Genomic DNA, 18,056 nt, shown 5'->3' on the forward strand with positions numbered 1-18,056 from the left:
TCATGATTTTTACTCCGTTTAATTTCTTTTACATATTTATAGAATTTCGTGATTTTTGACTCCAATAAATTTTGTTTTTTATATATATTTACAGATTTTACTAATATTCTGGAGGTGGGGCGCCGAAGATACCAGGGTTTCTTGCCCCCTAGTGTGTGTCTATATATATATATATATATATATATATATATATATATATATATTTATATATATATATATTTTATATATATATATATTTTTATATATATATATATTTTTATATATATATTTATATATGCCCCCGTAGTGTATGTACATACACAATGCAATTTATTTTTGTATAGCCCAAAATCACACAAGAAATGCCACAATGGGCTTTAACAGGCCCTGCACGCGCCCCCCTCCCCAGCCTTGACTCTCTAAGATAAAAAACCCTTGTAGGGAAAAAAAAATGGAAGAAACCTTGGGAAAGGCATCTCAAAAAGAGACCCCTTTCCAGGTAGGTTGGGTGTGCAGTGGATGTCAAAAAGGGGGGTCAAGTCAATACAGTATAAAAAAAAAAAAAAAAAATTTAGAAGTACGGAGCAGAGTTTAACAATAGATGATGATATATAATATGATTTGGATTTGTTTAGTCCTGGAGACCTCATTCATCAAGCTGCCTCCCCCATTTGGCCATTCTACAGCTGAAATAGCGCTAATCCTATGAAAGAACCCCTCTTTCCCACAATTCCTGTTATCCTCCATCAGGGATGACTTTACTTTAGGTAGGCAAAACAACTTGGCAGGTGAGTACCGAGAAGAGAGACAATAGTAGTATCCAATTATAACTATCATGTTACTTATGTTTTAGTGCTAATGACTAACAACAGAGATGCAATCTGTACAGTTAATCAGCAGCTCTAGTCAGGATATGCTAAACTGAAGTAGTGAGTCTTTAGCCGGGATTTAAAAGCTGAGACCGAAGGGGCATCTATTATAGTAGCAGGCAGACCATTCCACAGTTTATGGGTCCTGTAACTAAAAGCTCGACCTCCCACTGTTATTTTATTAATCCTTGGAATCATAAGCAGACCGGCATCTTGAGATCTTAATGTGCGCTCTGCTTTGTAAGTCATTATAAGTTCAGACAAGTAAGCCGGACTTTGTCATTTAATGCTTTATATGTTAAAAGGAGGATTTTGTAATATGCCCTAAACTTAACTGGGAGCCAGTGTAAGGATTTAAGAACTGGAATAATGTGTTTGTATTTTCTTGTTCTTGCAGTAATTCTTGCAGCAGCATTTTGTATTAACTGGAGGGTGTATAAAGAACAGCTTGTACATCCAGTGAACACTGCAATTATACTAGAAATAAATGCATGAATTACTTCTCAGAATCCTGTTTTATTTAGAAAGCACCTTAATTTTCCAACATTTTTAAGATGGAAGAAACATGATTTTGACAACTTTGTAATATGTGCTTTAAATGACATGCTAGAGTCAAAGATAACTCCTAGATTGCAGACAGATTCAGTAAAATTAATGGTGATTCCAACTGAGTTAAATGCTGACAAAATATTGTTGTGATCAGCGTCATTCCCTCCAACAATTAACATCTCTGTTTTATCTGTGTTTAAAGACAAGAAGTTCTCATCCATCAATTCCTTTAACCCCCGTTTTAAATTTTAAATGCATACAAGAATCTCATAAATTTGTTTATTGCATGAAGGCTTTTTGACTTTGTCAGGAACCTCTATTTCAACAAAATAAAGCAAAAAAAAATATTTTTACTAAATTATAAAATGCTCCGGTTGAAATTATGACCTTTGTGTTGTTAGGGTCGGTTTCGACCCAGTTATGATAATGCGATGATAAAGCAATAATTAGAGCCAAAACTGAAATCCTAAGTGCACTGTCAGCTGACACACTGACAACCAGCTCCTCTCCTAATCATGTGAGCTTTCTCATTTTGTGTGGCTTTCCTGTATACCTGCACAAAAACAAACAAAGACGGGCATGTCCAGACATGTGAGGTGAATTCACTCATTTGAGTGACGTTTGACTTGCAGAGTGTACATTTACAATTTGCAGCATGCAAAAATGAGAAGAAGATTTTCAGTGAGCCAAGTTCTGTATCATATTTTTGGTGAAAATGAAGGAGAGGACACAAAGCAGCATAGCAATTCAGATGAGCAGGTTTCTGAGGAGGAAGACAATGTGGAGTATCATCCAGAAGACACAGACACATCTGATGAGTCGGATGAGGAGGTTACTGGTGCTGAAGCTGCTCCTGCTGAAAGATTCAAGTCCAAAAATGGTAAGATCTTTTGGAGCTCAGTACCTCATGATGTACATGGCAGGGCAGCTGCTGCAAATGTCATCAAAATGACCCCCTGGAATCACAAGGTTTGCTCTGACCAGAGTCAGTGACATCAAAACATGTTTTAAGCTATTTATGCCATTGTCACTAAAAAGAATCATCATTACTATGATGAACCTTGAAGGAAAAAAAGTCCATGGCGACATGTGGAAAGACATTGATGAGGAATACCTGGATGCTTTCATTGGTGGTGTTCTTGCTGGAGTGTACAGATCCTGCAATGAAGCCACTGATAGTCTATGGGACGCATCAACAGACAGAAATATTTTCCGGGCAACAATGTCGCTTCAGATATTTCAAATGATATCGAGAGTCCTCAGATTTGACAACAGAGAGACCAGAGTGAGATCTGACAAGCTTGGTCCCATCAGGGATGTCTGGGAGAGATGGGTGCAGCTCCTTCCGCTGATGTTCAACCCAGGGCCAGAGGTGACAGTGGATGAATGTCTTGTCCCTTTTCGAGGAAAATGCCCCTTCCGGCAATACATACCCAGTAAGCCAGGGAAATACGGCATAAAAATCTGGGCAACCTGTGATGCAAGAACCAGCTATGCCTGGAATCTACAGATTTACACAGGCAAAGCTGCGAGTGGCATCCCTGAGAAAAAGCAAGGAAAACGTGTGGTCCTCGATATGACCACTGGACTGCAGGGTCACTGTCACTTGTGACAATTTTTTTTACCAGCTATGACCTCGGACAAGAACTACTCAAGAGGAAACTTACCATGGTAGGAACAGTGAAGAAAAATAAACGTGAGTTGCCTGGTTCCACTTTCCTCAAAGTTTGCTTTTTACAGACACCACCACTGTTGTCTCATATTGTCCAAAAAGAAACCGGAATGTGATACTCATGTCTACTCTTCACAGAGACGCAGCTGTATTATCAGGAAGTGACAAAAAGCCCACAATTATCCACGACTAACAAAAACAAAGGAGGAGTGGACAACCTTGACAAGCTGACAGCCACATACACATGCCAGTGAATGACCAGAAGATGGCCAATGGTTGTGTTTTACAACATCCTTGATGTTTCTGCATATAATGCATTTGTGTTGTGGAGCTCAACCAAAAAAGCAAGCGGAGACTGTTTCTTGAGGAGTTGGGAAATTCCCTTGTCAAGCCACACATTAGGTGAAGGGAACGGGTGCCCCGAGACCCAGACAGCTGCAGAGCTCACCCAGCACTCCATCCTCACCATCAGCAACACAGAGAAAATCTGCATCAGCATCCTCCTCAGCCAGCCCTGCTTCAACACCAATCGAAACAGCCCCAACCCCAGTCAGGCCGCCTGATTCGAAAAGAAAGAGGTGTCAGGTCTGGCCAAGCAGTAAGGACAGAAAGCCAAATGTATTGTCTTTTAACTGCAAGAAATATCTCTGCAAAGAACACACAAAGTGTCACTTTTTGCCACACATGCCTCTAAACACACATACACAAGTATGTTCTTGCACACAGAGGTTTTTACTCTGATTTAGCTTTGTATTAGTTTTGGAACTTGTAATTGATTTCTATTTGTTTGATTTTCTTGATTGGTTTTTGTTTGACCATGCAAATGTGTATTTTGTGTCATGACCTGTTCTGCATTTCATTTTTTTCAGTTTATATTAAAGTTTTATTGCTGAAAAAAATATTTTTTTGCCTTTTCTTGATGTAAATATCTATTGGTCGAAATTGACCCGTAACACCATAGATGTCACTTTAGTTAATATTAAAATGAAAAAATAAATAAAACAAATTTATTTAAGAGATGTGTTCTATACTCCTCAGTATTAGTCAGGTAACAAAACAACCTTTTGACTAGCAAAATACCCGCGCTTGGCAGTGGAGAAGTAGTGTGTTAAAGAAGGAAAGAGAAAGAAAAAAACATTTTGAAAATAACGTAACATGATTGTCAATGTAATTGTTTTGTCACTGTTATGAGTGTCGCTGTGAGATATATATATATATATATAGATATAGAGAGATAGAGATAGATATAGAGAGATAGATATATATATATATATAGAGAGAGAGAGAGAGATAGATATATATATAGATATATATCTCAAAATACCCGCGCTTCGCAGCGATGTCGTGTTAAAGAAGTTATGAAAAAGAAAAGGAAACATTTTAATAATAACGTAACATGATTGACATTGTCATGAGTGTTTTTGTCATATATATGCCTGCCTAAATAAGTCACCCTCGCTTTGCTCTTACTTTTTTACCGTTCATTTAATCATGGCTAGTGGCGGAAAAATTATAAAATGGAAGGAGGATGGCTTTACCAAAACAATTATTGATGGCGAATCGATTATTCATAAAGCTTGAATTGGTGATCTGTTTTTCTGTGTTAACCTCATATTTTTTCATACTTCTTCTCAAACTAAGGTGGCGCGAGGGTAAAATGAATCAGGATGCGCTGATCAATAGAATTGGTGTACCAGGAAATCATGCATTGACAAAAGCTCCCCTTTGCTTGTAATGCAAAGTGTGATTAAATGCATTATTTTTAACGCTATGGAGCACATGCATCGAAGCTTCTCAGCTGTGCTTGTGCTAAGAAAAGGAAAGATTTAAAAAATAACGTAACACGATTGTCAATGTAACCTTTTGTAAGTAGTGCCTGGATGGATTCAGTGTGGAGAAACTCTAGAGACAGCGTGTGTATTAACTTGTGCATTTTTCTGTATTTGGTGGCAGTCTGATGAAGTTGCTTCGAAAGACGGCGTTAGCCGCTGAGCTCAGCTCAGAGCGAAATGAGATGAATGGGAGGGGAGATGATGACGTGACTCCCCCACCCGCCTTAACTGTCAATCCCCACAAACACAGTCTCTCGGAATTTGCATAAGCACACCCCTTCACCTACAATTTTAACTTAGTTACAAAGTGATCAAAACTCTTGTTTATATCCCGGCCCTCTCATTAAACTTGTATCCCGCATTACCTGTGGGCATGTGAAATGCCAGCGGTAGCCTGTCTATGAACTTAAAGTTTAGGTTTACACCTTGCTTTCTTTCTGAGGTAGCAGCACTCATGAATATGGTAGTATATGTCACTCGCTCGCTTCTTATTGTTTCGCTGCCTTCTCAATTATATAATGCATGTTTTCTTAAGCGCTTTTTGGAGGTCTTCCTGGTTTTCTATGCACTGCGTTGACAGTCAGTTCACGTGATTACGTGGAGGCGTGATGATGTCACACGAAACTCCGCCCCCCACATCTTTCCAGCTCAACTCCATTACAGTTAATGGAGAAAAATACCTTTGTTATGACCATTAGGCGTAGAATTTCGAAATGAAACCTGCCCAACTTTTGTAAGTAAGCTGTAAGGAATGAGCCTGCCAAATTTCAGCCTTCTACCTACACGGGAAGTTGGAGAATTAGTGAGTGAGTGAGTGAGGTCTTTGCATTTTATTAGTATAGATTCTCTTGAGGTTTATTTTACCATTTTTTTAAATTGAAATCAAGGGGTATACTGACAAAAAAAGGCCCAGAGGCCCACACCAAAAGTATTAAAACCAACATTTTCATGGATAAGGAAGCCTAACAAGGTAACCAACAGATGAGAAACAAATTGGATGATAGCTTATTGTTTTTAGTGTATTTTTATAGCTGATTTAATACATGGGTAAAAACCAACCCGTTAACGTAAGAGATAACAGAAAGCTAACACAAGAGGTAGGTTAATTCACTAACACAGCTAATTAAATAAAACATCGGAGAAACTTCATTTGATGTAAATGAAAGATATAACTGGGTGTCATCTGCATACGAGTGAAAATTAACATTGTTTCCTAATGATAGATCCCAGTGGAAGCATGTAAAGTGAAAACAGTAAAGGTCACAGTACTATGGGACACCATATCTCACTTCTCCGTATAATAATGGAGTACTGTCAGCACATTCCTGTACATATTAGAATCGCTTTGATAAATAAGAACTAAACCAAGCAAGCACAGTGCCTGTAAGCCCAACATCATTTTCTAGCCTGTGCAGTAAAATATAATGGTCAATGGTGTCAAATGCTGCACTTAAGTCTTACAACATAATTACAGTGGAGTTTCCCTCATCAGGGGATATCAGAATGTCATTTACAACCCGCATTAGTGCCGTTTCTGTATAATGACCAGTGCAGAAACCAGACTGGAATTTCTCAAATAAATTGTAATGCTTAAGGTGTGACTGAAGCTAATAGGCGACTACTTTTTCTAGTATTTTAGAGATAGAGGGTAAATTTGAAATAGGCCTATAATTATTTAGTATGTGCCGGTACTTTTTAAGTAATGGTTTAATGACTAACACTTTTAGTGCATCAGGTACTGTGCCATGCAATAATGAACTATTGATAATGTTTAGAATAGGCGCAGCAAGAACGTCCATTGCACTTGTTACTAGATTTTTTGGCATTGGTTCTAGGGAACAAGTAGTGGGTTTCATTTTAGTAATTTAAAGTTGAGACTTCCTGCTCTGTTACAGGATTAAAATTACTAAAGTGCTGAATGCAATTTGAGAAAGGGTCTGCTAAGCTAATATGCAGTTGGTACTATGATGCTGAGATCCAGGATCTTATATTTTTAATTTTCTTATTGAAGAAGTCCATAAAGTCAGTACTGGTAATATACACTGCTCACAAAAATTAACACACTTTAAAGAAGCACATTGAATACATCAGATCTCAATATGAAGTTGGATATCTATACAAATAACGACAGGGCAATGTCTTAGGAACAAAAGGATGCCAAGTCTTTTAATGGAAATAAAAGTTTTCTGCCTACAGAGGGCTCAATTGTGTAGACACCCTAAAATCAGAGTGAAATGAAGATGTGGCAGGCTTGTCCATTTTTTCAAAAACTTAATTTCTGCTACTCAAAATGCTTTTCAGTATTTTGTGTGGCCCTCACGAGCTTGTATGCATGCTTGACAACGTCGGGGCATGCTCCTAATGAGACGACGGATGGTGTCTTGTGGCATTTCCTCCCAGATCTGTATGAGGGCATCCCTGAGCTGTTTTACAGTCTAAGGAGCAACCTGGCGGCGCCTAATGGACCGAAACATAATGTCCCACAGATGTTCTATTGGGTTTAAGTCAGGGGATCGTGAAGGCCATTCAATTGTTTCAATTCCTTCATCCTCCAGGTACTGCCTGCATACTCTTGCCACATGAGGCCGGGCATTGTCGTGCATTAGGAGGAAACCAGGACCTACTGCACCAGCGTAGGGTCTGACAATGGGTTCAAGGATTTCATCTCGATACCTTATGGCAGTCAGAGCACCTTTTCTACGCAGTAGATGTCTGTGCGTCCCTCCATGGATATGCCTCCCCAGACCATTACTGACCCACCACCAAACCTGTCCTGTTGAACGACGTTGCAGGCAGCATATCGTTCTCCTTGTCTTCTCCAGACTCTTTCACGTCTATCACAGCTGCTCAGGGTGAACCTGCTCTCGTCTGTAAAAGTACAGGGCGCCAGTGGCGGACTTGCCAATTCTGGTGTTCTTGAGCAAATGCCAGTCGAGCTCCACGGTGCTGGGCAGTGAGCACAGGGCCCACTACAGGACGCCGGGCCCTCAGGCCATCTTCATGAAGTCTGTTCCTGATTGTTTGGGTAGAGACATTCACACCAGTGGCCCTCTGGAGGTCATTCTGTAGGGCACGAGCAGTGCTCAGCCTGTTCCGCCTTGCACAAAGGAGCAGGTATCGGTCCTGCTGATGGGTTGAGGACCTTCTACGGCCCTGTCCAGCTCTCCGAGAATAACAGCCAGTCTCCTGAAATCTCCATGTTCTGGAGATTGTGCTGGGAGACACATTAAACCTTCTTGCTGCAGCACGTGTGGATGTGCCATACTTCTGTAGGGTTAAGAAATCACCTCATACTGCCAGTAGAGATGATTACTCAAGCCAAAACTAGCACGAGTGGAAAACCAGCCAAAAAAGATCAAGAGGGAGAAACTTGAAATGACCTCCACATGTAAAACCAGTCCTGTTTTGAGGGTTTTCTAATTGTTGCCACTTTAGTGCACCTGTCCTTAAGTCCATGAACACCAATACAGCTGAAAGTGATTTACAATGACCTCAGCTGCTTAACCAACCAGAAAATTATCAGACAGGTTTAATTGATTTCATGCCAGGCCCAATAAAAAGTGTTCCTTTAATTTTTGTGAGCAGTGTATGTTGGTATTTTGCACATTTTGATCTGAATTCCCATTTGTTAATTTAGCAACTGTTTTAAACAGTACCCGAGGATTTTTATTATTTCTATCTATTATTGTAGAATAGTATTCTGAGCGAGCTTTAGAGAGAGCAGTGTTTTATATTTTTTAACACTCCATGTCCATGCAATTTGAACGACGTATCTTTATTGTTCTCCATCTGCGCTCCAGTTTTCAACACTAATTTAAGAGCTCGATTGTTTTCATTAAACTTGGGAGAGTTTCTATGTGCTTTGATCACTTTTGTTTTAAGGGGAACCACTGCGTCCAGAGCATCTCTCAAGCTCACATTATAATGTGATGTTAGCTGATCTAAATAGCTTTCCACAATTACATTTGACTTACGAGAGAGAGAGAGATCCATCCCTCGCTCTTTCGCGGCTTCACTCTATCACGGATTTTAAATGTAAGCCTATCTAAACATATATCACGGATTTTTCGCTGGTTCACGGATTTCTGCAGACAATGGGTCTTTTAATTTATGATACATGCTTCCTCAGTTTGTTTGCCCATTTGATTTCATACAAGGGACGCTATTGGCGGATGGCTTGGAAACTACCCAATCAGAGCATGTATTACATATTAACTAAAACTCCTCAATGATATAAGATATGCTTCCCGCGCAGTGTTTGTTTGTTTGCTTTTCTCTTTCTCACTCTCTGCATGACGGAGGGGGTGTGAGCAGAGGGGCTGTTTGCCTAGAGGATACGGATGCTCCTCTTCAAAATGCCACTTTATCACGGTGCTGCGGCATACTTAAAAGCACGTATTGATTTTTTGATTGTTTGCTTTTATCTCGCTCTCTCTAACATTCTCTGCTCCTGACGGCACTCCTTTGAAGAGAAGATATGTTTGTGTTCTTTTAATTGTGAGAAAGAACGGTCATCTCTGTCTTGTCATGGGGCACAGTTTAAACTTTTGACTAAACGGTGTTATTTCATGTCTAGAGGGCTCTAATATTAACAGTGTGGGAGAGTTTTTATAAGTGCTTAAAATATATAAAAATAACCATACAAACATATGGTTTCTACTTCGCGGATTTTCATCTATCATGGGGGGTTCTGGAACGCAACCCCCGCGATCAAGGAATTACTGTATGTATATAGATAGATATATACACACACTAATAAAAGGCAATGCACTCACTGACTGACTCATCACTACTTCTCCTACTTCCCTCATTCCTTACAGCATACTTACAAAAATTAGGCAGGTTTCATTTCGAAATTCTACACGTAACGGTCATAACTGGAACCTACTTACTTACATATATACGGCCATAGCCTCCAGCTCGGTAGCCGTGTGAGGCGGATTTGCGTCCCTCATCACGCCTCCCACGTAATTGATTGCCTGCCCATATAAGGCCGTCCGTTGGCATTACACAATTGAGAAGGCAGCAAAAGAATATGAAGTGACGCATACAAGCATATTCATAAGTACAGTTACTGTGGAAACAAATCACAATGTAAACCTTAAGTTTTAATTAAGTTCATAGACACGCTGCTGCTGGCGTTTGTCATGCCAAAGACGAATACAATATTCGTGAGATACAAGTTTAATGAGAAGACGCAGGGTATAAACAAGACTTTTGAATCCTTTGTAACAGAGTTAAAATTGCTGTAACGGAGTTGAAATTGCTGGTGAAGGACTGTGCTTATGCAAACGAATAGGAAAGCAAGGTGTAAAGCTTAAGTTTAAATTAAGTTCATAGACACACTGCCGCTGGCGTGTGTCATGCCTAAGACGAATACAATATTCGCGAGATACAAGTTTACTGAGAGGACGCAGGGTATCAATGAGATTTTTGATGATTTTCATAAGTGCAGGTGCTGCGGAAACAAAGAACACGGTGGAAAAAGTCAATGTCCAGCTAAAGGAAGACGGTGTACAAAATGTGGTAAATTGAACCACTTTGCTAAAGTTTGCAGGACTGGGAAGTGTGATGCCTCAGATAAAGAGGAAGACGAGCTGTTTATTGATGCAGTAAGAAAGGAACAACCCTCTGAATCTGAACAAGCCTTTTGTAGACATCAATAAGAAAGCAAGGTGTAAAGCTTAAGTTCATAGACATGCTGCCGCTTAATATTCACAGGCAAATCCACAACTTAATACCGGGAATGCCAGTTAAACATCTTAGATTCACGAGTACCGATTTGGGTAGTGAACACTTCGATGAATGAAACATGTTATCTTTACAACGGTTGACAAACACGGAATATAACTTGAACACAACACATCCTCCAAATACGAACCGGATTAAAAGAAATAATGATAATCAAATCCTTGATGACAGCAACACTCATAACAGTTACAAAACAATTACATTGACAATAATGTTACGTTATGTTTAAAATGTTTCCTTTTCTTTTTCATAACTTCTTTAACACACTACTTCTCTGCTGCAAAGCGCGGGTATTTTGCTAGTATATATATGTGTATATGTATATGTGTATAGATATATAGAGAGATAGAGATATATAGATAGTACACCCCGAAAATTCGCAGGGGGTTATGTTCCTAGAGCACCCGTGAATTGTGAAAACCACGACTTTTGGATGTGGTTAAAAAATACCTTTTAAATGCCAGTTTTTATAGTTTAAGCCCTAAATACAGTATGCCACCAAATCACTTTAATTTCATTGCAAAATCAGCTTGCTACATAATACATTACCTAAAAACAGAATGTAAAGGTAAACCCGTCTACTGTACAGTTCTGTACTGCTGTGTCTCCCACGGTGCTAGAATGTAAAATACCGATGTAACCGCTATAGGTACTGTAATTCATGCAAGCGCGTTTTCTTTGGTATGCTTCTTTAAGTTTCAGGAACATTGTGATGGGAAGTTGCTACATTGTCTCCTTTAGCAAACTGCTTGTACAATTTCCATGCTTTCTCACAGATGATGTTACCGTCCAAGGGGATGATGTTCTTGCAGTCTGTGATCCACAATGCCAAGACAGATTCCATCCTGAAAATATTTTTATTCCTTACGGTCATTACCTTTTTGGCGCTATTACAGAAACTTACAGATACGGTACTCCAGTTCGCTGCTTTGTTCTTCTTTATGTAGCGTGCGGTGCTTTCATGAATACCATAGTGGTGCACTACTGCAGCATAACTTTTTAGTTCCCGGATCAAATTAGTAGTTCAAACTTCTTCTGGTGCTTAGGCTCACTGCCAGAAACCTTAGAAGGTGCAGGGCGATTCAGCGAACAAAAATGAATACAATAACAAAATGGAAAACACAAGGGCACTCAGCTGGAGTTATATCACAGGGCAGCAATCAATCAGCAGCAAGGAGAAATGAGTAACGCTCTCGCAGTTTGGGAGGGTGAAAGGAGCCAGTCAGTTTCCCTCAGCGTTTGCTTCCTGTTCTTTCTACAGCACAGCATTGCCACGAAAAAAGCCATAAAAAATTTCGGAGGATATTTGCGCTTTCTGCTGACAATTAATAGTTAGGTTCTAAGGAAAAATCCGTGATCGACTGAGTCCGCGAACCCTGAACCGCGACTTTGTGGGGGTCTACTGTATATATAGATGTAGGATTTTTAATTTTATATATCTATAAATACATCTGTCCATTTTTCACAAGAGAACTACTAAATGGATTTAGATTAGATTTTTTTTTTGTATAATTGAACATTCCGGTTGATTCTGAGACTTCTCTCATTGCACCAAGTATTATAGTTCGATTGTGGTACCAGTTTATTATCCTGCTTAATGGCTTCTGAACCCTGTGTGAGGTTGATAGTGACTGTATGCTTCCCTAACACAATGGTGCCCCCATCTGGTTCAAATGTAACCCATCGTGTTGAACAGGTCCCATTTTCTCCATAAGGAGTCTTAATGTCACATAAACCCATACCCTTCTATCATACACTGAGATTTGAGCCACACATGCATGTGGTATAGGTAGAACTTTGGAGAAGACTATCTTGTAAGTTCTGCTTCTCAGTATGGCATGTAACACTTTGGATTGCAAAACAGCAGCCTGCCCTTGTGTATGTCATTTGCCCCACCATGGATAGTAATAACAGGATCCAACCCTACTTTGGCCAAGAGCCCATCCACCCTTCCAGGAATGACGTGTACCAAGAAGGCAGCACATTTGATCTCTGGAGCAAAACTGTCTTATCAGTCCCCTGTCCAACCCAAATGATTGAGTCGCTAATTAACACTAACTTCTTTTGGGGAACTGGTTTTAAGGTTGCCCATTGGGGCTCCTTATGTCCACCTACCACCTCAAAGTTTTTAGTCATCTTCCAGTACTGCAACATCCAGAAAACCATTTGACACTTCTAATTGTGGATTTGATGCCCCTGGACAGTGTGCACACTTGGCCTGCGCCTATGTTCCACTGTGACCCACACATCTCTACCTGTCTGGTCTGGAGTCTCTTCCCAAGCCACTTTAGGGGTGCACATCATCTCCATAAAGGATACATGGGCTAGGTCCACCACTTCCCTACAACAAAGCAGGTCAGCCATCTCACCCCTCAGCTGAGCAACAGTGAGCTCAAGGTGGTGGATCAGCTGTCATCTCCTGCAGATGTTGCCTTCAAGGAAGGATGATCTTTCCAAGCCCCCCTATCAACATCCAACAGGACTTGCATTTTATTGCCATCATTTTTTAAATTTTGACTTGGATCACTAAACTGCTCAACCCATTTTAGTTAAATTATTTAACCTAAATCTGTAATAAATTTAATATCAAACAGCTACTGCATTTCTTTAACACTAGTTGGCCCCTTAAGCTCCCTTGGTACTCTCCCTCTCGACTGCCTACTAAGTATATTTCTTTGAAGTTCAATTTTTCCCTGTTTGTTTTCCTAACTTTGCACCCCTTTCATTACTTCCTTCCTTTAAAGCTCTGTCCCTCTGTTTATACTATTTATGCTCCCTTCCTTTCATTGAACACTTATTGTATACTGTTGCTTCTGAATTGCGCTAAGAACTGTTCTTTTAAGTAAATCATTTTACACACTATTTCCTAAGGTCTACCTTAAAGTAAATTGTTTGTGTTTTGGTTGCCGTTAAGGAATTTTCAAAGTGTTTTGGATTAAAAATTGCATAACTGTTACAAAGCAGCACCAAACCACTTAGCAGTTCTTCCCCTGCATCAGCTCACAAGGATGATGGCAATCTCAAGTCTCTCAATCCATGTACAGTACCACAACTTGCTACCTCCCCACAACCCAAAAACTTGCTGGAAATTTTGACTGCAATTTTTTTGGAGGTATGAGTGTGTCATGGTGGACTTCCTCTGGTAAATGTAAGCCATCAATGGGGAGTATTATTCCAACTTAATCCTGAAGCTAAAGGCTGCCATTGCTGAAAAAGTCTTGAAAGGTTATCCAAGTCCTCCTTTATATACAGAGAGAGATCAACTTCTACAGAGCTGCAAAGAATTTAATGTCCAGCTACTCTAAAACGTACTTTGATATACAATGTAACTAGGGCTAATGCCAGTTCAAGCTGGTAAGCCTTTTTTTTGTTCTGTACCTCTTAACTTGCATGCAAGTTGATCTCCCAAAGAAGATAGATTGGTGTGTAAATTTCCTTTTTATTCCATTTTTTTACATATATTTTTTGAAAATAGAAGTTGATCTTAAGAGTATTTTTATCAGGTGAATTTTAATTTGTCTCTGTTATGGGGTGATTGATAGACAACACCCAACTTTGTTTCAGACTATTGTACTTTCTTCAGCCTTTAACAGTATATATTTCCAATGTAAATATATGAGCTTATAGAATTTTAAAAAAGCTTTAATTATTGTAATGTAAGATTCAGTTTTTGATTTGATGTCCTTGGCGATATTCATTCTAGAGGAATACCCTGTCCAAAAATTATACTGTTTTACTGTGTTGCTTTACCCTGTGTTATAGGGATGGGTTAAACAAATTGTTAATCTCTTGTTTTAATGGAGGTAACAAAGTTACTAAAACAATGGACTTCTATGGGGATACAACACTGAACAACAGAGATCAACATTAAAACCTCCAAGTATCACACTTCCAGTTGCATGTTTGCAGCCTTTGTGACATGTACATTTTTGCTACATACAAAAATCCTTTTGCAAACAAATTGGAGCACTTTCGAACAGAATTGAGCTGTTAAATTGACAATCTGCCTATTGCATCATTCTTTGGTCATTAAGCTGCAGTGGTGTTTTTTTAAACTATAGTGGTAAATTAGCCCCATGCCCTTGATTACTTAGAAATACGGCATGTGTTATATATAATGTTTTTCTCATTTTAAGTTTTAATCTCTGATTGTAGACTTCTTAGACCTTTCTGTTCAATGTTTATGGGGTGCAAAGTATGGTAATTGCCAATGAATGAACCGAACCTGATCAGGCCTCCTGACTAATGTATGAAGGGAAAGTGGGTCTTCAGTTCAGAGTGCTGTCTTTTGTTTATGAGAAAAAATTTTAAAATATAGTTTTTCACAATATTTTGGCAAATGAAATTGAATGATACAAGTATATAATTATGTGCCTGGCATTTGGATTTTGTAGTGAGTAAAATAAGACTTTTTTTTTTTTTTTCTCTTCTCATGGATGTTTTAATATTGTTTGCTGTTTTTCTCCCCCTTGTTAAAGTCCATTGTATTAGGAACTTTGTGGAGAATAAACTTCTTGCCCATTGATGCACATATGAGGTAGTGGATTGAAAAAGTATTTCTTTAATTCTTCACTAAATTTTTTTTATATTTCATTACCATCCTGTGTTGCATAATCTATGCAATGTAACAATTTTATTGACTGTTACTTAATTTTTCTGTATTTCTTTACAGTCCTTACAGGTGAGGAATATCAATCTACTGAATGTGGAGCAGACGAAGCATGTGAACCTGAGGCTGATGGGCTGAAAGACTGCAAGCACAAAGTTTCCAGTACACTGAACCCACAAGCTCCTGAATTCATTCTAAGCTGCCATCCCTCTCATAAAGTTAATAGTCTGCAAGCTTCTAACACCAATGAGTTCAACTCTGTTGACTGCCAACATTCTGAAGCCTCGTCTATGGATGATAACCGTGCAGAGCAAGGTTTGGATATGGATAGTACTCTTGGAAGTCTGGGACAGCGTGAACGTAAAAAAAAGAAAAAAAGGCCGCCAGGATATTATAACTACTTAGAGGGGTCGAGTAGCAATGGTAGTAGCAGCAGCAATAGTGCTCAGGCTCATTCGGAAACTCAGATTCTTGTAGGACTTGTCAATGGGCATGCAGTGAATTCTTTAAGCCCTGGCAGCCATGGATCAGATGAAGCAGTATTGGAGGCTTCAGGCATGGTGCCAGAGGACTTTACTGGAAATGGTGCTTGTGTTAGCAGCACCGCTTTAATTACCACTGCTACTATTATGTCTACCACATCAGTATCATCTGCCAGTAATCAGAGGACTTGTGAAAGCCCTGATAATACTAACTTGAACTTAGGGAGTAGAGCCATATCCTTGACTTATATGAACAATGCATCTTCCTCCTCTTCCTCCTCTAACAGTAGCGAAGTCACAGATGCGAGTAGGACTGCTGATCAAAAACTTGATCCTTTTGTTCAGGACAGCACTGAACTTATTGTAAATGAAATTGATGGTTCTAGCACCCCTCTTTCTGTGCCATGTTTGCCACAGCAGGTATCGTGTATTGATCCTTCTCATTCTGCTGCTAATTGTGTTACTGCTACCAATAACCCCACTATTTCTGGAGATAGTGATAAAGTATATAGTACTACTGATGAAGAGGAAATTGAGAAAAATAATGTCTTAAATGGGCAGTTGTGTCCTCAATCTGATAATTGTGCAGAAATACAGCTGGACCCACTGGGCACAAATGAGGACCAGCAGCAGCAAGAAGGTTTTCCTGAGCCCTGTGAGATAGAGACAAAATCATCTGAGGACTTAGGGCTATCCTCAGCTCCACTGTCAACTTCAATGTTTGCCTCTGCTGTATCTAACCCACCAGCTAAATCCTGGGCTAGCCTTTTTCACAATTCTAAACCCTCTCCAGGTGGTCCAGTGGCATTTGTGGAAATGAAAAGCATGCCTGTTGTCACTGCTACCATCCCGGCAGCTACTCAAACTCATGACAGGACTGGAGAAGTTAAAGAGAGCCCAGTCCCTGTATCTGAAGATCCAATGGCTTTTAAGATTGCAGGTATAGTATCAATAGCATGAGAACCATAAGTTTTTCTCTGAGAGGAAAGTTGGCTCTTGCTTTAATTTCAGCTGTGATGGTTTCAATGGATTTGTTTTTTTCCCCTTTCTTTTTAATAACCTTTGTTTATCATTAAGGCTTTTTTATACTGTCTACTGTGCAAATATAGCACCCAGGTGCTACAGTATTTAACTTTATCTTTGTAGATTGGAGTTGGTAGAGATGGAAATTCTAGTATCACTTTGATATTTTAATAAAAGGGTTTTGGTTTGTAGTGCAAGTTTTAGGACCATACAGGTAGATTAAGTGTGTTTTAAATGTAAAGTTGTATGGCTATTATACATTTAATATATATGGAATACATACAGAGTACAATTTAACACCTAACAATATATTGGTTGTGAAATGGTAGTATGTGCAGAACATACTGGTTTGTTGTGTTTTTTTTTATTTTTTTATTTATTTTCTAAAATAACTAGCCATGCTGCTCATCTGTAATGGTTTGAAATCGAAGTACAGGCAGTCCCTGCGTTACGTATAAGATGGGGACTGTAGGTTTATACTTAAGTTGAATTTGTATGCAAGTTGGAACAGGTACATTATTTTAATAAATGCTATTGTTGACCGACTGTAACCAAGTGCTCAGCCAGTGATTGATGGAGTTGCACCTCTCTCTGACTTTTTTATTATTTCTGCTTTATTTTTCAATGGTGAGGGTTTTTCTGTTCTTTACTGTATAACCAGAATTTGCATCAGATTTGTGTTTCAGAGACATTCTTGAAGGGTGAAGACAAAAGGTTAAGATGAGCTCTTCTGCACAGCACTGTACATGCTATCACAGCAGAAAAGCACCCATTGTCAACACGTCTGATGTACTGACAAGAGACAACTTCCTGCCATGTGCGTAACGGCACAAGCAGGCTTACTGTTGAGAATGACTGGGGCGCGAGGGGTTCATCACTCGCCCACCACACAGTCACCTCCACTACAGTATGCTGCTTGCAGCGTCCGCACACTGAGAACGAACACGGTGTGGCCAAAGGCGGGTAGTGAATCGCCTAACCCCAATTCAACAGGCAGCCATCCAAGCCACACTACAATGCTACCCCTGCCACCCCGTTCACCCTCAGTGGCCTACCTTCAGCCTCAACTCGGTCACCACTTGCAGCATTACCAGCCGTATGTTCTGGGTGGGCAGTGAAACGCTCCCCCCTCCGCTCCATCCAGTCTGCGTCCAGTCAGGAGCAGTAGCTGTGGCGGCATAGTGGGGCAGGCAGCGAACCATCGTCCTGCACACGAGTGATGGCTGTGGCCCCGGTGACTTTGGACTGCGGGTCACCGCTTGCCACCGGGAGCCGCCCGAAGGACACTAC

The 18,056-nt window shown here is 39.8% G+C and overlaps 1 protein-coding gene across 1 annotated transcript in view; it reads left to right on the forward strand.

Moving 5' to 3' along the window:
- The window catches only part of usp10 (ubiquitin specific peptidase 10), a 176,833-nt gene that overhangs the window by 61,069 nt on the left and 97,708 nt on the right, over positions 1–18,056 (forward strand). Inside the window, exon 4 of the mRNA XM_039763322.1 lies at positions 15,325–16,683. Within this exon, the coding sequence (XP_039619256.1) occupies positions 15,325–16,683 (1,359 nt within the window). The remainder of the gene's footprint in view (positions 1–15,324; positions 16,684–18,056) is intronic.

The sequence above is a fragment of the Polypterus senegalus genome, chromosome 9 (assembly GCF_016835505.1).
Source record: "Polypterus senegalus isolate Bchr_013 chromosome 9, ASM1683550v1, whole genome shotgun sequence".
In the NCBI taxonomy this organism is placed as follows: Eukaryota; Metazoa; Chordata; class Cladistia; order Polypteriformes; family Polypteridae; genus Polypterus; species Polypterus senegalus.